The sequence below is a fragment of the Drosophila miranda genome, chromosome 2 (genome assembly GCF_003369915.1).
Source record: "Drosophila miranda strain MSH22 chromosome 2, D.miranda_PacBio2.1, whole genome shotgun sequence".
In the NCBI taxonomy this organism is placed as follows: domain Eukaryota; kingdom Metazoa; phylum Arthropoda; class Insecta; order Diptera; family Drosophilidae; genus Drosophila; species Drosophila miranda.
This window is the reverse complement of record NC_046675.1, coordinates 9509956-9533751: the sequence shown is the minus strand read 5'-3', so window position 1 is coordinate 9533751 and position 23796 is coordinate 9509956. Positions and strand designations below refer to the sequence as shown.

The 23796-nt window shown below is 45.1% G+C and overlaps 1 protein-coding gene across 6 annotated transcripts in view; it reads right to left on the bottom strand.

Annotated features, from left to right (window-relative positions):
* LOC108157559 (Down syndrome cell adhesion molecule-like protein Dscam2) overlaps positions 1 to 18463 on the bottom strand; it is a 29820-nt gene extending 11357 nt beyond the window's left edge. For 2 of the 6 annotated variants that reach the window (XM_017289670.2, XM_017289672.2), the window contains exons 1-13: positions 17878 to 18462; positions 16305 to 16564; positions 10510 to 10802; positions 9747 to 9981; positions 7358 to 7500; positions 5750 to 5911; positions 5311 to 5460; positions 5123 to 5243; positions 3371 to 3488; positions 2966 to 3189; positions 896 to 1023; positions 712 to 812; positions 347 to 551 (exon numbers count right to left, since the gene is read on the bottom strand). In XM_017289670.2, the coding sequence (XP_017145159.1) occupies positions 347 to 551; positions 712 to 812; positions 896 to 1023; positions 2966 to 3189; positions 3371 to 3488; positions 5123 to 5243; positions 5311 to 5460; positions 5750 to 5911; positions 7358 to 7500; positions 9747 to 9981; positions 10510 to 10549 (1627 nt within the window). In that variant the 5' untranslated portion in view covers positions 10550 to 10802; positions 16305 to 16564; positions 17878 to 18462. Of the gene's footprint in view, positions 1 to 346; positions 552 to 711; positions 813 to 895; positions 1024 to 2965; positions 3190 to 3370; positions 3489 to 5122; positions 5244 to 5310; positions 5461 to 5749; positions 5912 to 7357; positions 7501 to 9746; positions 9982 to 10509; positions 10803 to 16304; positions 16565 to 17877 lie in introns of all 6 variants that reach the window. The other 4 variants (XM_033389632.1, XM_033389630.1, XM_017289671.2 and 1 more) reach the window with 4 other exon arrangements.
* Positions 18464 to 23796: the final 5333 nt, after the last annotated feature.

The window sequence follows — 23796 nt, the reverse complement described above, 5'->3', positions numbered from 1 at the left end:
TTTTCCCCATATCTCTACACTCTACACTCCTTTTTACACATTCAGTTTTTGTTTCGTAGCCTTGGCAACATTTCCAATCAGCTCCCTCCTCGATTGGCGACTCCCGATTCCTGATTTTGCTGCCGCTGCTGCTGCTTCTGTTGTTCCGGCGGCAGTAGCGAAATTCGTGGTCCGGAATTGGAGGCTTTTGTGATTTGCATTGTTTGGCCAGCACACAAAAGGGGCTTTTGAAGGCGCGATAACAAAGTGGACGGCGGCACCCATTTACAATACATATATGTCACAATTAAGGGAGACGGGTTGGGGCAGGGGGAACTTCTGTTTGTAGGCCAATCTATCAACTTACCGTAAACATTTAGCCTGGCCGAGTGCTGAACACTGCCCATCGAGTTGGTGGCGACGCACCTGTACAAGCCGCCGTCGTCGGGACGCACATGCGAGATATTCAAATGGCTTATCACGTCACCAGACATATCGACAAATTGCCCGATGGCAAACCGATGATGCAGGGAGACGTCTATAATGGGCTGCGAGTCCAGCATCCAGGAGAACTGCAATGAACAGAGCAAAATCAATAAAAACCGGGAGCTCCGCCTAGTAGCTGGCCATAATTTCAGCGATTATTCAGCAATGTACGTTATAATATTGCATAATAAGGCCAATAAAACATTTGTAGTTGGTGGTGTGGCACAGTGGGGGGTCGCTGCTTACTTGGGGCGGAGGTGAGCCGCTGGCGGAGCACTTAAGCGATATTAATGGCCCGGGACGCACATTCTGCTCAATGAAGGTGTAAATCAATTCCGGCACAGTGTCTGGAAGGAAGTGAGAGACGGTAACCGCCTGATAAATGCCAAAACTCCGACTCATAAACTATGCATGTCGCCCGTCAACTTACCGCCCAGCTTCAGTTCGGCCATGGCCTGGGCACTGGCGCGCTGGTTCTCGACGAGGCACTGATAGACACCGCGGTCCCGTCGTCCCACGTTCTGTACCAGCAGCGAACTCTTCGATAGGAACCGTATGCTTCCAAGGACAAGGGGTTAACGTAAAAAAGAAAACAAAAAACAGAACAAAAAGTGTTAAAAATGCCAAGTTTGTCGGGTAAACTCCTGAAAACTGACAACGTTGCAGAAAAATCCGAGCAAGTCCCACAATTCCCCATAAACTCACACCAAGCCAGATACATGGAGACATGTGTGTTTTTGGGGGTGTATCTGTGTGCGCCCCCTCGTAGCCCTTTGTTCATTCAGGCGAAATTTGTTATTTATTTTATTAGCATAAGCATAAAAATTTCTGCTTGATTTGTAATGCTGATTTGCTCGGTCTCCCATTCGCCTTCTTATCCCCCAGCAATTTTCCTTGGCCAGCAGCTGGCCATCGCAGCAACACAAACACACACACACTCATACATATTTACATAAGTATACATATATGAGAGGGAGTGAGCCAGGGATGTTTGTTTTTGCCGGCCAGTTTGTTTGCCACCAGCTGCTGCTGTACAAATGCTGCCTTCTCTGGCTGCGAACTTAGTTTGCCTTCGGTTTCGCCCTGGCAATGGCAACGGCAACGGCTACGTATTATGCTGATTTCGTGTAATTTGCATTAAATTATCAAGATGTGTCCGAGCTATTCAGGCGAAAAAATGCACAAAGCATCTCTCTACCGCTGGGCCAAGGATATTCCCAGAGGCCTGGGTAAACTCCTAGTATTCGGGGCATGGGATTTGCATCCATTATGCTGGCTGTGCACAGGTACATATACATGTGTAGGTGCTTGGATTTTCCAGGCTAGCCTTAATTAAAAATAATAGAATATACCTTTCTAATTGAACAGAGCTGCCCATACGCATACGCATACGCTGAGTGCGCTACGGATTAATTGCTTTTGGCCATCAGCAGACATCGAAAACCAATTCAAATGAAACTATCCGCAAACATTTATGCTGCATTATCAATGGAAACAATCAGAGTCCTTTGAGCACTGACCTTACACAGCATCATTCAATCAGCCCCCGCCGAAACAGAGCAAAGCTTTTAAACAATCAACCGAATCGAACAGAACCGAAGCGCACTGAACAGAACGAAAATAAAATACAGCTGCGGAATCAGAACTGCCACCGAAAAACGTCAAGCGTAATGCTGGTGTGACACTTGCTGAAAGTTAAACTGACTTTCAGGATTAGTGGACTCGTGCAGGGTCTGCATAAAAAAATTGTTTATTTGTATTATAAATAATACATTGCAAATGAAAATGTGTAGATGCGACTTAATAAAAGATACGTGTTGTGAACGTTTTTTCACTTTTGAATTCAGTTGTGATCACGGCTTTAACATGTATGTATAAATTATATACAGAAATAGTTATGTTAACTAAAACTATTTTTTTCCAAATATTTCAGGCAGAAACATACAATTTTATAGAGAATTATTCTACGATCAGTACCTATACCAGTATCTATAAAGTAACTGGCATACCCGTTCAATGGCGAAAAAAATGAGTTTGCGGCTGGCAGGCAATGAACTGCTATATAAAAATCGTTCGCTCACCCGCCCGTTGCCTTTGCCGTTGCCAGCCACGGCCACTCCGACCACGTTCATCAATAATAATAATAATAACAGTAGCAATAAAACATTTTCGCTATAAGAAATGCCCTAACAACGCCGCCGAATAATAAAGGGCTGAGGGTAATCTATGGCTCTGTGGCTCCTTTTTTAATATTTTTGGGACGGAAGGCTTTGCAGCAACCGTTTTGCAACTGGCGAAACTGATAAAAATCGAAATCGGCTATACGTACAATGTTGCATGTGGGCTGTGGCTGCCTGCCTGGTTGCATGTTGCTCCTATTTCGCACGTCCTCTTAGTCCTCCCATGCCCCAATATACATATACGTAACAATCCCAATCCCGGTCGCAGTCCCCAATCCCCAATCCCAATCCCAGTTTTATTCCGGGCTGGCTCTACTTACTTATCCCTGCCGGTGGTGAGTGCATTATTCGCCTGCAGCGGCTTGCCATTGTGCAGCCAGTCGATGGCATCGATCGCCGAGCCCGTTGTGGTGCAATTGAAATTTGCCGTTCCGCCCGAATTGACAATTTGAACTTGCGGCAATATATGCACAGATACATACGAATTGACACTGAGTCGAATTTCGATGCGCTGCTCCCCGAACTGATTCGAGGCCTGGCATATCTGCAACGAGAACGGGAGCGACGAAAGGCCACAGTTAGAGGGGAAATGGCAGATTTTTTGGTATTTATATACGAGTACGAGTATGTTCGGAATGGAATCTCAATCCGAATGGGGGCATGGTATGCGTATACGTCGCTCAGTGTTCTGTTTGTCAGCAGTTGGATGTTTAATGGTTACTTACCCACTTGCCCGCATCGCGTTCGTCAGCATTTTTGATGAGCAGCAACGTTCGGGAAAGTATCACTCGCTGTGACGAGGGTATGGGATAGAGGGCTGCAGAGTCGGAAACGCGATACCAGCTATAAATCAGAGAGTGTAAAGCGTAAATATGTAAAGTTCTTTGGCCATGCTTTAACTCATTATTGATTTAAATTTTGCTTTGTTTCACAGAAATTCATGTGGACCAAAAATGAACAAAAGATATGGAAAGATACGAAATGAGGCTCAAATATGATAAGGAAACAAACTCTTCCACATACAGGTCACCCTTAGGGTGTCAGCTTCGGCTAAATATCATTGTTCAAGAAATAAATTCCACCCTTTTTATGTTCTAAAATTATTTTACTAAATTTTAAAATAAATGTTTCAGGGATTAAATTATTAGAATACCTTGTTTTTCTTTCTCAATCTTCCTTCCTAAGTACTTTATACTATTCTCACTCAATCACTTAGGTTAGAATTTTGTTTTAGTCCGTCCAGCTTTCTTTTTCTATCCATACCAAATAGAATACTTTTCAGCACGAACTCAATCACATACAGATTCATTCACGCTCGAGCACAAACACTCTAAAAAATCAATAAAGGACTCGTAGGGAATTTCCCTGAATAAGGATTCCGCAACTACCACTTCTGTTGGACATTCCAGCCACGTAGACAGCGGCTCACGCATAAACTTATGCTGAAAACAAAATTATCGCATTTTTCCCGCATTTATAGTAATCAGGGGAGTTCTCCCTCTCTCGCTGTCTGTTTGTAAAATATTTCTGGCACTTTTCCTGTCTGCTTCAGCGTTTATGTTTTCCCACGGAAAACTTTGCTCTCAACGTGTTTGTCTTTTGTTTTTTTTTTGTTCACAGCCACTCTTCGGGTCTGTCTGTCTGTCTGTCTGAATGACTGCCTGAGTCGTTGTCGCGTGTTTGCCCTTTTGCAGAAGGACTGTGAGTATGCCGGAGTTTGTGTGTATTAAGTGTTTAGAACTGCATGAAATTTTAATAAGCCCTGCTAAGTGAAACAGACTGTTAAATTATGTTCCCCCGAGCATCGACGGTGCTTATTGCTTTACGGTCATACGAGTATATTTTGCTAATTAGCTGTGAAGGCCCGCCATGGGGTTACTTGATATGAGCTGTTCTTTGACTTTCATCCATTCATTACCATTCATTACTTTTTATTGTTTGGCCATCGAAGTGTTTGCCCTTGTAAGCCGATACTTTCCGAGTGGATAAACAAAATGATTAAGTTACTTCCAATTCCAACCAGACTGAGACTGGAGTAGCTTAGTCTTGTCCTGGCCCTTTATTAGTTTGTTTTTTGTGTGAGCCGTCGTCTGCTTCAGTAGATTCGTTGTCTATTAGCACATGGCTAATGCCCATGCCGGTTAGTGCCCCGGTGCTTTCAGCTGGTCCGTAAAGTCTCCTAATTAGCACTAACACAGAAGTCCCTAATATGCAATAAAGCCAGCCTCCCCTGGCAAACATTCAAATGCACTTAAGTGTTGTCTATAACCTAGAACCCTCCTCCTGTCGGCCGCTGCGTGATGTTATTTTATTGCCAACTGCGGAGATACTCAGATACAGATACAGATTTGGGCCGCCAGCAGGCAATGGCACTGGCAGTGGCAGCAAAAACGGATAAAATTAGCCCCCGAAACGAAACAGAACACAGTAAAGAGAGAACAAAGGCTATGGTAAAATATGGAAGTTGTATAACTCACGTGAATATGGGAAATGGATTGCCCTGTATGTTGCACGGCAGATGAACATCGTTTCCACGCTCCACGTGAATCTCCATCACGGGCTTCTGGGTGGTGCGTGGTGCCAGGTTCTTGCTTAGTTCTGTGGAAGTGTACAATGAGTGATTTTGCTGATGCTTCGCCCGCTGGGGTTGATTGTCGTAGCTTACCCTTAACCTGCAGCATCACTGCATCGCTGCGCTGCCGCTCCCCATTCAGAGTGTTGGTCACCAGGCAGCTGAACTTCATCAGGCCATCCTCGGAGCGCACAGAGCGAACGTACAGGTCTCCGGAGGCGGCCAGGACCACGTAGCGACCCGCTGTGCAGAAATAATAATCGTGGGTCAGAGAAATTGCAATTGCAGCAACCAAGGGCTGAAAGCTGAAAGAACTACAGCAAAATCAAAGCATATCCCGCACCCACTGCGTATACGTAATCATTTCCAATAAATGTCAACGCTCTCCCATCCCAACCCCCCCGGAGCGATACTGCAACTTCATTGGTAGCACACAACAAAAAGAATTGTGTGCACATAAATTTCAGTAGCAGATAAACACCAACACCCACACAGGGCTGGGGGGTGTGTGTTAAAATGTGGCAACACTCACCGACATCCGACAGATCCGGCAGCAGTATCTCCTCCCCGCGATGCCAGCTGGCCACGCGTACATAGGGCCGTACATATTCCGGTATGGCGCACTTAATCAACGCCGAATTTCCCAAATAGACTTCAGTGTTTTCCACGTGCACATGAAATTGACGACGCACCACTGAGAGGCGGAGGCGGAGGCAGAACAAGAACCAGACCCAGAGTCACAGTCAGAGTCAGGGCGAGCACAGAAGAAACAGAAACAAAAATCAGAGAAAGACTGTCAGAGATATATCGTATATACGTATGCTCGATGCTGGAAAGGAGAGAGCAGGATCCCGAGTGGAAATAAAAGTCAACAAACGTTGCTGTCTGCCCGTTGGCGCAAACGGCGCATACAGATGAGCGCATAAAACGCTTTCGGGTGTAGCAGCATCGCAATCCATGGCGACCATCCCGACCATCGGGTAACGCCTGCGACAACAGCAGGACCAAGCGGGGGCAATAAACGTGGCACAATGCAAAAATGGCAGCAGTTTAAATGAATGAAATCGCTTGAAATTACATGCAAAACGGAAGTTGAAGAGCAGACAAAATACGAAAATCGAAAGAAAGGAAAAAGAATCACACAAGAGACGAAAGGATATATGTATCTGTATGAGTGTGTCGGTGTGTGTGTCAGTGTACTCATGGAGGAACAGATCGAAGCAAGTAATAGCGCTAAAGTCGACTGTAAGATACCATCTACTGAAGTTCCCTTCTTCAAGGTATATGAAGTCTCATAGTTCCATTTACAATCCACATTCTCACATTTTATATATTCCTCCTAAATTCGATATTAAATGGACAAGGAAATGAGTCGGAATACAACTGAAAAGCTGTTATTGATGATACAAGTTTCTGGGGTATACAAGGAGTCGATTCCTTTTGCCTGTTGTTCTTTTACCTCGTAGAAAAAGAGTGACACAAATGATACACATGGAAAATGCAGAGTGTAAATATTGAATGAGATTTTAAGCGACTATCATGCATCGTTGGTTTTTTGGGGGCAGTGGTGGAGGATTGGTTTACTCTGGGCTTGGGGCTGTGGGCCAGTAAGTAAATACGCTCAACGCTCGCTGTTTTCGAGGTCAAGCATTAAGAGGCCTGCGAACGGGGAAATGTCAACAGAGAGAGGATAAAATAATTAAGTTAATTTCGGGCAAAATGTTGTAGAGGGAGGGGGGGAAAATATGTTGCATTGATCGCCTCAAGGCATGATGGCAGCACATGTCAGGAAATGCACAGGAAATGAATGTTATATGAGGTGAAATAGGAAAAAAAAAAATGGTGGAAAGAAAGAAAAACTGGCGCACAGGTGACAGGCCCAGGGTGGTGGCAGAAAGCAGAATCGCAAAGAATGCAGGGGCACCCATCGGCGCAGAGGAATCCGCCTGCTCCAAACGTGAGCGGCTTCGAAATGCTGTCAACATAATGCGCCCAACAGCTTTTCCCTCCTCGTGGATCCCCTGAAGCCCCACCATAGTTGGTGTTGCATGCTAATGGTGGGAGGCAGTGCCAGTACCTACAGCCTTCCACACTCCACTCTCAATAGTCGGCCAGCTACTTTACTGTACTTTACGCTTACCTGCCTGCACCTGAACGTTGCGACTGAGAATGGTGCCTGCCTCGTTGCTGGCCTTGCAGCGGTAGGTGGCCTCGTGCACATCCGTGCGATAATATTGCGCCAAAAACGGTGGGAAGTGCAGCGTGCCGTTGCCAGATATTTTCCTAGAAGTACACAAAAGAACCGAATAGCGAAAGGCAAAATGCAATATTTTAGTGGGCACATTCTTCGGGCTTCGTATTTATTTATTTATTTATTTGGAAGGAAGAAGGAGCGCGACTGAGGCGAGAACGTAACACACAAATTTGTTCCACAAAAGCGCCAGCAAAGTGCCTGCCATTTGCTGGCGAGTACCAGTATTTTTACGAGCATGGCACACAGGTCCAAGTACATGGAGCGCAAAGTGTGAATTTACATAAAAATGCAATAAGCGTAATGCTGTGTGTAGTCATAGAGGAATACTTATATCTATGTATAAACACATACACATATTTTACATATGCATGTGCATTTGTTGAACATAAATGATATGAAAGGGTCTAAGCTGCTGTAGTTTGCGGTAGTAGACTCTGCAACAACAGCTTTGGGATGTCCAAAATATGCCTTTGCATTCTGCATTGCTTAGTTATTTCGTCTTCGAAATCAAATCGTAATTACTAACATTTCTCTCGCATTCCCAGGACTTCCCCTGCTGCCTGCCTGCCTTGTTCCGTAATCCGCATGTCAGTGCACATGAGATGCGAAATCAGACTTTAAGCTGCCACAGGGCTTTAAGCCATTTGATTATCGTTGTGGCTGCAACAGAACACAAAACCCATCAGGTTCCCATCACATAACTCATGCAGGCCCCATCATCCAGTCCTGCTGCAGTCTCACTGCCAGTGCCCGCTAATCATCTCCACTGCAGTCGGGACTAACAAGCACCGACGACAAGGATGAGGATTCGTATGGGGTCTGGGGCTGGGCTGATGCAGAGTTGTCCTTTGCGAGATGGCAAACAGCATCAACCGAAAAAGGGAAAACTTCATCAAGCGCTGTTTTCAAAAATGTTTAAGTGCCAGCAATTTGTTTACGTCTATTGCGTTCGCAGGGAGCACAGGGAAAAAGAGCTTTCCATACCGTTGTCCGTTCTCCGTTCTCGGCTGTCCGTCGACAGTTTTTCCGTCCGTCTATCCGTCTCTCTGTCTGTTGGTTGGGTAGATAAGTACACGTCCTATATATGTACGTATACAACCCGTCACTTGAACTGAACTATGCTCTTTAGTAGCTTAAAATAAATTTTGTTTCATTTCTATGCACTGCCGTCGCATTCGAGTTCCTCTCCTCTTTTTTTCGGGGGGACTCACACACTTGTAATGCCCGGCTTTTGCCGTGAGTATGCGTGTGTGTGTGTGGGACATATCCTGTGTGAGATCACGTATTTGGAATGACATTTCATTTTGCGAAACATAAAAATTCTTTTAGTAAATTTCGTTGCCATATGTGTTGCCCTGCGTGTGTTTTTACAATGTTTTATAGGTATTCATTTTCGGGTCGTGCCGTGGCATGTGCGCTATTTTTTACGATTTATTTCGGTTTCCGTTTGGTTTTATTTCCGCGTGCTTTCGTTATATAATAGTCCGTTTAAGAGCCCTCCGTATGGATCAACAGCAATTTGTTAACAGCAGCAGCAGCCTAAACCAAACAAATAGTTGCGGATGCAAATCTATGCGAGTGTATGCGTTAATTGTGCAGAGCCCCGGCTAATGGAGGCCAGCAGGAGAAACCGCAAATTAAATATTTACTTTTGTTTGCACTTGAACGACTAATGTACTCGTCTTGATTAATGTTGCAAGTACGTGTGTGCACTCTCGCATCGCATTTAAGTTGTCAGGCGACATTTTTAATATTTTAAATGTTCACAAAGCTGCCACAGACAAATAGATAGAAGTGAGCGGGGGTGGGGTAGATGGGCTGGCGTTGTGGTTGGGGCCTGGCATTAACATATGACTGCCGCAGATGCCGTTGCAGCAGCAGCATTACTTTTGTGCAATTTCTTTGGCCTTTTCAGGCAACAAGCAAAAGCGCGCCTTTGTTGGGGCCCCTCGGTCTCTGATGCTTCCATTGAAACCGCTGCCACAAAGAGGCTTCTGGGGAATGCGTCTGTTAACATTGATTTTCACAGCTCGACTTTGCAGCGTCTTTGCGCAGGCACGCAGCAATGTCAATTAAAACGAAAGCGATTCCAGAAATAACTTTAATGCAGGGTCCCCCGCGAACAGAAGCCGCAACAATGTGACTTCCAAAACCGCCGTCAGGAAGCCAGACGGCACATACTTATGCAAACACACACTACATACATACGGCACACACTCACAGACATACGCTTATTATTACATAAACGCATTGTTGCGGCGACCGCAAAACTTACCTCAGTCCCGGCACCTGGGTCGCCAGCGTTCCGTCGCGCAGCACCCAGGACACGACGGGCGGTGGGTGGCCGTGCGCCGTGCAGCTAACCTGTGCCCCCGTGTCGTTGCCAAAGAGCAGCCGGGGTGCGGGCTCCAGCAGGAATGTAGGCACACGTAAGCCGCTTGTGGCCAGGACTGGCGGCAGTGGCAGGAACACGAGCAGCAGCAGCAGCCCTAATGCTGTGGCAGTGAGCGCTGAAAAGGAGTAACCCCCAAGGAGAGGTGAAAAGAGAGCGTGTAGCAGGTTAATTATCAACATTGTCGTTATCCGTATTCGAGTATAGTTTGCTTAAAACTTTAATGTCGTTGTAGCTGTTGCTGCCGGCAGTCTGCACTCCCCAGCCATGTGTGTGCTTTGTGCCTCAAGTGCAACTCATAAATGCGGTTAATTTGGATTCGGTTTCGTTCGCTTGCCACAGGGGCAAGCCTGATTCGCAGCCGAGCCTCCTTAGCTGCGGCTTGCGTGGATGCAGTTCACTTTTCAGATATATTTATGCAGTCTGAGTTGTTTATTTGCCAGAAGCCAGCAGCCACAGGAGCAGGACGAAAACAGGAAGGGCGTTCAACAGTGAACACCGACACTGGAAATACTCTTCCAGGTCGCGCAAGAATATATCAGTAATAGTACAGGGAAATAAAAGTCTCTCCTTTCGTGCATTGTAAGCTTCCGTGATGCAAGAGTGGACTAACTCTTCTGAAAGGGTATAAAAACTCAGAACTTACCTTTTGACTTGGCTAGAAGAAGAAGCTCTAATAAACTCATTTCGTTGCATGTAAATTCTGTGTTGGATGTAGAAAATTAAATTTAGTTTCGTTTATTATTCCAGCTGCTTGTTTATTTTCTCAATATGCAATATGCAGGAACATCTACGGGCACAAAGGTCGGTCTTTCGTTTTGGTTGTGTTTGCCTTTTGCATAAACTGCTTGCTGTTTGCTGTTTGCTTATTTCTGTTTTTCCTCTATTCTGTTTTTGTTTGGAAATTTGTGCAGTTATGTTTCCTTTGTATCCAGCCACCTGAAATATATAGAAAACGAAAGCCAACGTTTTAATTTACATATGCATTATGAAAATGTTTGGCTTTCTTTTGTTTGGCTGGCCAATTTGTAAAACTCAGAGTCTCGAGAGCAACAAAAAAAAGGAGGGTTTTAGCAATTATTGTATGCTTCCGGCCAGTCCGAAATGTTTTTGTAAATAAAGATTAGCAGAGTCAAATATAAGCTAAAATGTGTCGTTATATATTTAATGATGGGAATAGTTTTGGGGCAGTTCGGATTATTATTCAAACTTTTATTATTGTCTGAACATTAGGAGCTCGAGTGAAACAGTTCTCTGACCGTGTTTCAGACTGAATATTTTCAGAATACAGTGTGAAAGCTATGCATGTTATATATCATATATGTTCCCCTTGTACCCTGTACTCTTAAATTTCAATATGCATACCCGATGAAAGCGTTTCCCCCAAACTGTTTTGTACATTTTCGTGTCAAGTTCAAATCATTTTCGTGATAAAGGACACTGGCTGGGCAACGATTTGCAGTCTGAGTTGCGCAAACAATCCAAGCGACAATTACAACAATACGATTCGGGATACAGAACACAAAGTGCTGAATAAATACGTATGCCAGACTCGACAACACACGACGACATAGGCGAGAAATCAACATCAGTCCGCCGCATTGGGAGGCTTCTGGTACTGGTACTGCCACTGCCACTGCCTCTGCCACATCCACAACATGTAGCCGTAAATACATGGACGACACACACTCGCACAGAGAGCAATCCTCCGTTTGCTTTGCTGTAGAGCTCTTGGTAAATACATTTAACGAGTATTTATGAGCGAGCATACGAAATGAATGACTTTTGCCATCATTAAATTTTATTTGGAATGGCACAGGCCAAGTTCTCTCCGCTTCGCTCCAACCCCATGGAATACATGAGCGCCCGACTACAATGAAGAAGACATAAACATGTTTTGAGGTCGAGAAGCAGGAGTTCAACAGCCCAGTAGAAAGTTCGAGCCGAATCCTTTTCCATCCTTAGTCGGGCGGGCACTTAGCTTAGCGACTAAATAAACATCATCATGACACCCATTACAAGAATCGACAGAAGCTGGAGAGTCTGGGCGGGAGAAGGGGAAGGTCTATTTGGGCGGTGAGGGTCACACTGAAGAGTTCCTTTTTATGTTTGCAACTTGACACCTTTTCATTGAGTGGCGGGGCGGCTTAGACGGTCTCGACCCATGTGTGGGCGTGTGTGAGGCATCTCTGTTTGCATTTAATTGAGAATTTTAAATGATTTGTTTATTTTTGCAGCGTCTTTTGTCGAGCGATTTGCCACGAGCAATTCGTTTCTTTGCCTAACACTTGCACGGCGTCACAGTCATTACAAACAAGAGAGGGAAAAAAAAGGAAACGGAAACCTGAGTGTGTGGGCTCTTTCTCTCAGTGTGGGCGGGTGGGTGGGTGTGTTTGCCTTTCATTTTTAATGAGTTTTTATTTTCCCGCTTTTGTGTGTCGCTCTTTGGCCCGTCCAACTGCCAGAGTCTGTCTCCAAGCGCTCCTGCTTCAGGCGGGAGTTGGAGAGACCTGAGGCCGGGGCATCTCCAGTTGTCAGGATACTGCCCCAGCCTCCGCTCCAGCTCCGTCGCACAAAGCGATTACTTTGGCTTGTCCTCGTATGTGTGCCTGGTGTCATAACTGCTAACTGTCAGCAAATTTGACACTAAATACGAGTATGTGGCCGCCGCTTTAGTTCTGTCACTCTAGATTATGGTAACTCCCGGCTCAGGCACATGTGTCTGAGAGCGGGTGTGCGTGTTGAGCTCTGGTTTTATTCAGTTTATTTATTTTTCTGCGATGTGTGACTATGAACATTATGGCTGTTTATTTGTTTTGATAATCCAGTGGCTGCGAAAACACACGCTCATGTTGGCGTTGTCCCCAGCGTGGCAAAAGTTTTTTTCCCAACGTTTCGCTAATTGACTATGAATTATTCAATAGAGGTTCTTCAACTGGGGTAATTAAATAGCGTAAATGGATCGCAGTTTTACCAAAAAGTTGACTATTGGTAATGCTCGTCTTTGCTCGTCTATTTTAACTTTACCTTTAAATACAAATAAATCCCGGCACTGTCATAGGATTTTGAAATAGTTTCGGATTTCCAGATTGTGTTTAAAAATCCATCAGTCAATCAGACAAATATATTTTTACATATGTTCTTAAACCTAAAACCGTTTTTATTAGATCCGGCATGTTATTGGAACGATGTTATTTGATAGCATAGTTTGAATATGCGCGTGGACCTCAGGAACAGGTTTGAAGCTGTATCCGTGCCAATGAGCAAGTCCGTTTCAGGTCCGCAAAACATACCATCTCACTCATGTTTGAATTTGAGCGATGACAATGCGGACATTCCTTGTCTATAGCAGAAATCAGCACTTTCGGATGAGCGGAATACTCAATATTTATCTCGTTAGATGTATTATACATACAAGCATTGGTTTAAGAAATTCTATGACCCTACCATCGTGCATGTGTAATAAGAATTGCATTTGTTCTGCAAGAATATTCTTCGCTTTTTAATCCTAAAGACAAGAAAAACTTTAGAAACATCTTGAGTGACTTTCGACTATAAATCAATGTGAAAATGTGGTAAGGCGGAAACCTTATTAACACTAATTTGACTCAGACTGATATTTTTATCTTATTCCCGACATTTCAATAGACTGACAAGTAGAGGCTTAAAAACTTTTGTGAAAATCTGAAGTGACTTTCGAAGTCTTTGACGGTCACTTGGGACTGGGGACACCAAAAGGTTTCCTCAACTTGAAGCAGACACTGTGAACTTTTGTTACATAACCTACCTAGGAGTTTCTTGAAAAGGGTAGATTTCTTGAGAATGTGTTAAAATGTATTGAAATTGCGCTACTCATCCTCCAGCACCAGCTAGATGATAATAAGACAATGAGAGCTCCCCAAGAAAGCATTAGCATCCTGAAGCTTAGCTCCAACAATTGGCAACAGTTGCTAACAGGGTAATCAATCTTGCACAATGAAATCCCCAAAAGAGGCTACTTGCAAAGGTTCCTGCTACTGCTGGCCAATGGGCCTGGATACTTCAGGAGTCCTCAGCGTGGCATGCACCTTGAGCACACGAGTGGACGGATGGAGGTGTTTTTTTTTTGCCCCGTGTATGTTTTGTGCGGTGTGAAAGGCTTTGAGTGGGAAACGCCACAACAAACAGCAACAGCACAATGCAGCGTAAGCAAAAGCAATAGCAGTGTGGCAACAGCAACAGCAACAGCAAGAGCAACAATTCAAAGACTGGCACCCTTGGTCATGCCTTCATGTGTTTCAGAGGCAGTCGAGCGCAAATGCCATGCCACCCACTAGCCACCCCTTCACTAGGTCCCTGGCTGAGGTTAAACGTTGCTGCATCCGCAACTGCCACGCCCTTATCCGGTGAGAGGCGCGGCTGGAGAGGGTGGCAGGCGTTAAGCAATATAATTTTTCTTGCTTTGAGTCGGAGCTGTTGAATCGTTTTAATGCTCGTCACCTGCGATGTTTGCTTTCTTTTTATACTCGGCCCTCGCTTGCAGGCGCAGTGCATGCGATGTGAACTGTGTTATGCATACTCGTACTCGTACTCGTACTCGTACTTTGGGGCGGATGTGTTTGCGTTTAGCGTCGGTTGACAGCCTGGCAATTTATATGCCCGACTTCCTGCCCAACGGGAGTTTAAAGGCGACTTTAAGCAACACAACAGCGCCCCAACCCAAGCAATTTCCTGTCGCCAGCACCCACTTCAAGCTCTCTCCTTCCCAATCCCCCCAAACAATGGATCCATTTGCACTCGCCCAGACTGAAGTGCAACTCTTTGGTTACGGCCAACAATGGCTTAGGCCGCAAGTCAAAGAGCATCCGTCGCGGACTCCATACTCGTAAATGGCTATGGCTATGGCTACGGCTACGGCTATGGCCCCGCACAAAAGCGGCCACTGGAACAATGTACCCAGCTCCCCAGAACCGGACAGAAGTGGAACTGGAACTGGAGACTGGGACTAGGACTGGGCGGAAATCCAAAGGCGACGAGCCACCTAATAACATTTTTCCCTGCCAGCCGCCATCCCCTATGCAGAGTGCTCCTCCTCATTTCGCGTGTCCCAACAAATGTTTGGCCACCTTTTATATTACATCAATTCTGGCACAACAATTGTCTGCCGGGGCCGCACAGCAACAAGAAAAATGAGCCAAAGCAACAAAATGTAATGGGCGCGCATATTTTTTGTTCTCCCATGGCAACTTTCTATTGTTTGTCGCTGCAACGCTCCCGCTCCCAACGGGGATCAAGAGGTGGCAGATACTAGTATATATTGTATGTACCCGTACGTATAGAAAGGTAGAATGGTATGGGATAGGCAGCAGCTGGGGCAGCTAACGGTTCAGCGATGCTGCATTGTCACATTGACAGACCCCCGAGCTGGGGGCTGCCGCTTTATCATTGTTCTTGTTCTTGTTCTTGTTCTTGTCCCTCTGGCGTTTTGGAGTGCCTTTGTGCCATTGCTGCCTCTGATGCCACTGTCACCGCTGCTGTGTGTATTTCTCGTGCAGCGAGAGGTTCTTGTTGTTATTATGAATAAAGTTGACTTGAGTGGATTGCGAGGGCTTTGGCCATGGCGCTGTCTAACAAATAAATTTAATTGGTACAAAAGCTGACAGCGAACTCTTTAAACGGCTGAATGTCGCGGTTGATGGCGAGTAAAGGTGATAAATGAGGAAGTAATTTGCGACGGAATTGGTGCGATGGAAGGACGTGACGATATAATGAGATCACAAATTACAGCAGCACTTGGAGAAACGGTTATGTCTTATAGGGCGTTGATTGTATTGAATGGGAAGGCTACAAAAACTCTGAAAAGTTTGACGAATGTTTGGAAAATCCACTAAATTCCAGGACGAAGCAATGCGCAACATTTATAAAAGATACTCGTAGAAGCAACAAAGAAAAAGAACAGCTCGTAAAACATTCCAATAGAAATGTATACGTTTTTCCAACCCGAATTCCCTTTTGCTTTGTAAGGGCCCTATCACAGCCAGAGCTCTCTTTCCGATTGGCTTTTCACTCTCATTCGGTGCATACAAATATTTTCACAGATTAAAATTTAATAGAGGACCCTACCCGCCTGGGACCCATCCCACTAACCGGCAGCCAATTCCAGCCCGTTCGAGTGGCAATGCCAACCTTATGCAACATTCGAGCTTATCTAGGGGCAATGCATAATTCAATAGCTTGTGGATCCTAGAAGCAAGACCCCAAAATACGCCAACGATACAGAGAGAAGCGGAGAGAGAGAGAGAGGACGAGGAGAAGCGAAAAAGGATACCAAAAAGCCATCGAAGTTGTGCAATTTTTATTGGCGCTGCAAAAGCCACTGCAACTCAATTTGCTTAAACTAAGCAGCACGGAAATTCCGAGCCGAGCGGAAAATAAAAACTGCGAATCATTCAGTGAAATTACCTCGTTATCTTGGGCCACAGACTGCTGCTGGATTTGCTTTTCGAGTTCCAGCTCCTGCTCCAAATGAATGGGAGTCCTTAGTCTTTTGGAGGAAATCTGCATGCATGCAAGATCTTCGGCCAGCCAGCACTTACATTGAGTTGTCTGGCATCAAATTGTGATTTTATTATTTTTGGCCCTCAGCCAGGGAATGCCTCATGCACACATACACACACACACACATACATGAACTAACACATATGGCTGGCAGCTTACATATGCTAGACGAAAAAAAATGCGGCTGCATTCAACAATTGCCAAAAGGTGGCCAGAAAAAATATATAAGGAGTGGGTGGAAAAGAAGGAAGCGGATACAGAGCAGAAAGAAGCCTCGCGACCATAAATTATACGCAGTGCATAGACGGTAAATTTTTATGGACTGTGACTAGGCTACGATTTTTCATCCTTCTTCCTTTTATCCTCCGCTTTCCTCTCTCCTCGTTCCGATACGTTTTTTCCTGGTTCCTTTTTTTCGCTTTTTTTTTTTGCTTTCTGGCTATTGTTGCCGCAATTTTATCACACTTTGATAATCGCATGGCACATGCTTCACGGCACGTCAGCGTTGACAGCGCCGTGGCCATTCGATTCAATTTGCCGCCTGGCAGCGCTCTGCGCTCCATAAAGTTTCACAAAAAGTCACCATTGTAGCTCTTCGTTGGCTGTCGGTTGCTGCTACATTTGCATTTTTCCCACGGCTGACTGGGAAATTGGAATTTCGAAGGAGTTTCTCAGTTTTTTTTTTTCGGGTTCACTTTGCAACCTTTTTCACACTTTTCCATTAGCCTTCACTTTGCAGACCTCGGCCGGCCTGCTTAGCGCTCAAATTATTTCACCTTTTATTCAATTTACTTTATCCACTTGCCAGGGCTGCCCCTCGCTGTGTCTGCGTGTGTGTGTGTTGTGTATGCACCAGCCAGCTTCCGTTTCCGCTTCCGTTCACGTTAGGGGGGCGTCCGAGGCACACACAAAGCGTTTCGGGCCAGCGAAAATCCACTTTTGTTACATTTTTTATGAACACATTCGTGCGGACAAATAACCCGTAAAGTCAGTAAAATCCACGATAAAACCAAACACCATACACACACACACACAAGCCGAGAGGTCTCACAGAGGCCCAGACACACACATGAGCAAGCGAGAGAGCAAACAAAAATGTCAGCAAACAAAATTGTGCTGCATAGTTTTAGGCAGCAACAAAATTACACAGCCCAGCAGACCCACACAGGCACACACGTGTACATTGATACATATTTATCCCTTTATGCCCAGACACATACGCACACACCACACACGCATACATACATACACACACTGGCCACTATCACCGATGGCGCTCTAGCTGTAGTCACTCCCCGAGGCGGCAGCGGTAACGGCAGCATCCATTAATGCTTTTTCCATTAAATCCCCAAATAGTGCCTAGCACACACACTCACCCATACACCGATACACCGATACAACTATCACATGTGTGTGTGTGTGTGTGTGTGGAAGGATATGCTTAACTAATACTAAAACACTGTGATTCTGCCATTACCACTCGCAACAATTTCCGATTTCGTCCGATGGACACGTCCAAACAGTTCGAAACGCCGGCAATGACTGAATCCTGCAATCGTCCTTTGCTGCCTGCTGCCTGCGTTACTGCCAGCAGCCTCTGCCCGTATCATCCTCGACAGCAGCGTCTGTCGGTGGGGCTTATCTCTGTCAGCGTAATCGCTTCACACCCGCCCCCAAACCCCAGTCCAGGCTGTAACTGTAACTGTTGCCACACGTGGCCCCCAATCGAACGGCGCCGACTGCTCTGCCAGCCCCGCAGTCAACGCAGCGCCGACGCAGGCTTTGGTGTTTCTCTTCTCTCGCTTGGCGCTCTCTTTGCTATCTGTCTGGCATGCACCAACAAAGAGAGAGGAGAGCATTCTATGGCATAGAGTGAGAGAATGAGTAAAACAAAGTCTCGGACAAAGCGAGAAAGACAGAGAGAAGAGCGGGACAGAGGCAGAGTGCACTTGTTGTTGACATATTTTAAAATAATAAATTTAAGAAAAATTTTAAAAAACAAATAATTTTTCAGTGGCATAAAATACCCACCGGATAATTGTTGAACAAATTCTTTAATTTAGACGAATTCCTTGTTTAAATGCTTAGAGGTTACAATTTTTACAAAAAACTAACTACAGTTTTGACACTATTTTCAGTGAACGAATTCCTTAACAACGCTTAATCAATTCGACTTTGCATGAGTTTTTCAATATACTGTTCTCTTCGAACTTATATAAAATCGAAAATTCATTTATTTGACAACCCATATTTATTTGAATATCTATTCAATGCTAAGCCATCATTCTATTCATTGTTATTTCATAAAATATTCGAAATCTCATCTGTCAATAACCACAAAGTTCAATACCTTTGACTAGTTTTCTATCCTTATTTATATTTACTTTTTTTGCCATTTCCATTCAGAGTACAACACGTTTTGCCATTTCACAATCCTGCGGCTCTGTGGTCCATGGGCACTTCATCACCTCGGCGGTGGCATCTGACATCATAAATCACACGGACTGTCCGATGCACGAATGCCACTTTGGCGCCAAAAGTTATGCTACATAAAGCACGACAGCCAACCACGAGTCTGTTTCCCTCTCTCTCGACCATGCCACGCCGTTTTTTATCAACGCCAGCACCGCCTTACTACGCGACTTTTAGCGTAAACTGTCATTCAGCTTTTCGCTCGCACATTTTGTTGTTGCTTATTTATTTGTTTACCCTTCATGTTCACCCCCACTCTTCAATAAATTGGTCGAGCACGTGTTGCTTCCGCTGCTGCTGTCTCTCTCTGCTGTCAACAAACGCAGAGCGCAGGCGCGCTCTTCCGGCGCCGACTGCGGCAGAGCACTGGCAGAATTTGAAAGTTTTTCAAAAAAATACTTGACCTAGGGCAAATCGAAAGGCAGCGAGCGGGCGAGCATGTTGCACGCATTGAATGCCACTTGAACAGACACACATACTCGTTATCGTACACCTGCTCGTGCGCTGGGAAGTGTGGCTGTGTGGTTGAGAGCTACAGCTGTCAAAGCGCATTATCATTTTCATATATCATGGCAAATACGAAAGGTTATTCCCATATCGTGCGGTCGTAACGAGGGGGAAAGGTGAAAGCTATTATGATGTTTCTGTGCTCCGGCAAAATGATGAATCCACTCAATTTGCAGCACTTGCCGCAGGCGTGAGAGGCAAGGCACCCACTTGGGCCGATAAATCATCGCCGGGCGTCAAATGAAATTGCATAACTCGATTGCCAGGCAAACATATTTGCTTTGTCATTAATATTTCCATACAGGTATGCCATGCTCTCTGTCTTCTTCATTCTGCTCTCTGATCTTTCCTTTCCCGCTGCCGCTTCTGGTCTTTTGCTAAGCAGCGTGGATATTGAGTATACGCACTGTGCGATTCACTGGCGAAAATGCTTTGTAATTAAATTTAAAAGCATTTTATGCAGCGCAGCTTAAGTGAATTATTAGCAGACACATACAAACAAGAGCCAGAACAGCCACATGAGAATGGAGGACTGGGGGCTACGCTTAAACAAATGACTTTGGCCATTTATGTGCAGCTCTTAAATAAATTACAAAATTGTTATAATTTGGCGAGAAAGCAGGACCAAGGGCCGACAACCAAGAGCCCGGGCCAGCAAGCTTGAAGCTATTGAAGATGTTTTGCTGCTGGGTCCTGTTGCTTTTTGCTTGGCCCTCCGCATGTGTGTGGCATGATGGTGTGTGGCTTTTTGCGCCTTTTCGTGTCGGAAATTGTTTGGTGTGAACTTGGGCCCAAGCAAATGGCATAATTTACGTAGTCCGCTTATCTCGGCATTTAATTTTAGATTTACGGCTTTAATGGCTATCCGGCAGGCAGTGCCTCTTCGTGCCAGTTCTCCTTTGGTTTAGATAAGTATAACCCGAGTTGGCATGTCTGAATTTTATGACCAGGAAGGGACTATTTATGTTCCAGCTCTAGCCATCCGTGGGCTCTAAAACATGGCATCTGCAAAGGTTCTACTTACTTGGTTGTACATGTATCAAAGTAAGACAGTTATAAGAAACCCGTCCAATGTACTCTGGGAATATTCATTAATTTTTGGTGCCTCTTTCACTATTTTATATACCTTCTAGGACTTCACGCAACAAAAGTTGCCAAGTATAATAATAATTAACTTTATAACCCTCAAATAGTTCCCATAACCTACAGTCCCGAAACTTTTCCAAACTCATTTCAAGTTCATCAAGCTTTCGCACCTTCCATTTTCAATTTCCAGCCCCCTCCCAGGCCAGGGCCAGGGCCAGGACCAGGACACACACACCCAGAGACGTCATAATTTGTGCTTAAAGTGTCATTAAAATATAATTACGCCACAACAATAAAAAGCCCCAAAAATAAGCAAATTATTTAAGTTGCCATGGCTGACACAATGCTAATACAAGCTCTCCCCCCCTTGGGTGCTTATCCTCCCCCTCTGGAGCCCTCTGGAGCCCAAAGCCATGGATACCCTGAACTTTCTCTTGCCGCAACAACTGCAACAACAATAACTACGAGAGAAGCGGCAGCAGCAGAGAAGGAGCTGAAGGAGGAGGAAAAAGTGTTTGGCAGTACACGAAAAGTTTTCGCCGAGGTTGGGTAGGTCTGCAATGCTTGTTGAGTGGTGCAGACCGCAACAGTCTGGCCCCAAAGAGGGCGACGGTGATGGTGCCGATGATGATGCCAGTCCTGGTCTCTGGCCTGGTGCCGGTGCCGGTGCCAACAAAAAGCCATAACAAGACCGCATCATTATCATGAAGGCAAGAAATAGAGCAACGGTGCCAGCAGCCAACAGCCAGCAGGAGCCAGGAGCCAGCAGCCACCAGCCAACAGCCAGATGAAGAACGAATCGGAAGCGTGGTGCTGTGGCAAACCCAGGACAGCAATTTTGTGGCTGGGACTTGCTCAGCTTGTTATAGCAGCGGCAAAATTTAATAAGCGTTTTATTATATTACAAGAGTACCAACAACCACACCCGCCCTGCCATAGTCACACAGTCAGCAGCCATGGCAGCCAGTGAGTGAATCATAAGACAAAGTTCGCTTAAAATCCGAGCCAGGGGCAACACTTGTTGCTATCCCCACGCCCATTGGCCAAATGTGTTAATTGTTGGTTAATCGATTACTGAATCTAAACTCGTAAATATTCGATAAAATGCATCATCAATTTCATGGACAGATCATATCTTGCTTGGGTCAACAACTATGAAAAGTAAACTTTTAGTTAGGTCGAAAAGTTTTGAACTTGCACCTCCTCCTCGTAATATTAATAGTTTTTGGCAGATTTTGTGAGTTCGCTGAGGTGGATAATTGTGCGGCGTATCGGCAAAACCAGGAGAACAACTCCATTGCGGCTTGTGGGTGCTTGTGGATATGGTTCCCGTTCCCCCATCTTAGGCAATCGGCAATCGAGGTTCATTTGCCACGCTTCATTGGGTTTTATTGGAGCACTGGAAATGCGAGTGCGAGGTCTGCGGCTGGTCATTTCATTTACCTGTGCGCATTGATAAGTGGCAAATTGTTTAAGCCATAAATCATTTAAGCCAACGTTTAATATGAGCTCTAGCCTGACAGGGAATTAATTAAATGGCCATTGAGTCAAGGCTGGTGGATAGAGTGCGTCCGAAAATGTTTGTTAATGAAAGTGCAATAATTTATGCATGCCCTCGGATTTTAATGCATTTTTGTGGCATTTAAATTGCTTGACTACAGCATGAATGCAGCGCCGGTGGTTACGCATACGCCACGTCCGCCCGGCTCCATGCAAAGCGGTAGTACGTCTGGTCTGGCCTGGCAATTATTGACATCGACTTGTTGGCGGCATGCAATTTCCGTTGATGCGTGGCAATGCAATTATGAAAATTATGCGACAGTCAACTTTCTCCTCATCGTCTCTCCTCGTCTTCCTGAGCAAATCACTCAGTGTCCGTAGATAATGTCAATCTCCCAGGCTTACGAGGAAACGAGCAAAACCCCCATAGCTGACATTCCAACTGAAAGATACCCTCTGCTCGTCAGAAGAGAAATTTCCCAAAAAACCTCCAAAGCAAAATGGATTCAAGGACTATAGCAAATATTTGAGATTTCTTTGAAACAGGTATCTTCATTATTGGAAATTACAAAAGTTTCTTATATTTATGCTGATCGAAAATAAGTTCGCATTTGATCGAGTACAATATACCCTTCTGCTGTACGAGAGTACCCCGCATAAAAAGATAGAAAATTTCACCGCACATACAGCCACAACTCTGATATACACATACGTAGGTGGGGCAGACTCGAAGCGAGCTGTCAGCGTCTACTGGCAGGGCTTTTGTGTAGTTGACTTAAGTTCATCCTCAGACCTGCCTCCCCCCTGCTCGTATGTGTGTTGGGTTGGGAGAGAGAGAGTGGGTAGAGAATGAGAGTGCGGGCGCGGGTCTGTTGCGCCAGCATTACTTGTCAAGTGAGCTTCAATTTCAATGACATTTAAGTGTGCCGTCGACTTCTTGGTCGTCCTGCCCCGGCTCCTTCTATTTCTGCCACTGGCACTGTCATTGCGGGTGCTTCTGCTACTGCTACTGCTGCTGCGGCTGCGGCTGCGGCTGTGTTGCATTTGACACATAAGTGGCCTTTAATGATATCAAACTTCATGTTCCTGCTGCTTCCACTGCCTGCGTCCTTAGTTTGCATGCCTAACTTTTTCATTGAGTTGTCATTGCGACCCTTTCATTTTGTCGAGTTATACGCCAGATAAGGATGCTCCAGAATACTGGGATTGGGCCAAAGCAAGCAGACAGCCATTTTCGTTGTCGTTGTAGTTGTCGTTCCCAGCAACTGGAGGTTCCGCTGATAAGGACCCCTCATGGATCAAGTGTCATCAGGGACAAATTTCATCTGAGCGGGGGCTTACTCAAAACAACGAGTCGCAAGGTTGTAACGATTTAAGAGTTACATTCTTGAGCAGAGTAGGGTAAGTATTAACTAAAGTAACTAATATAGAAATGATTATACAAGTGAATGTAAACTAATAAAAGTAATAAAATAATATCGTTATGGAATGAAACTTCTTCCAGTCTAACTTACTTTCATTTTGGCATAGTCATAGCCCACCCGAAAGTCGAGAGATATCTTCATAATTTTGTAGATGGTTCGATCATTAGCCTCAGGCCAGATGTTGTCCAGTGGCCTTTCCCTGCGTGACGCCCAAGAGTGCCCCGTTCCTTGCAATTATATTGATAAAACTTTACTGCCCAACCTCCAGAGTCGCTCACAGCCATGAAAATTGTGTATAAACCATTGAAATCAAATGAAAAAAGAAAAAGACGAAACGGAAGCTCCGCGTCCGCGGTTTGTGGTCTGTGGCTCTGGACAGTGGAGGGACAGCAGCTGACAGTGGCGTT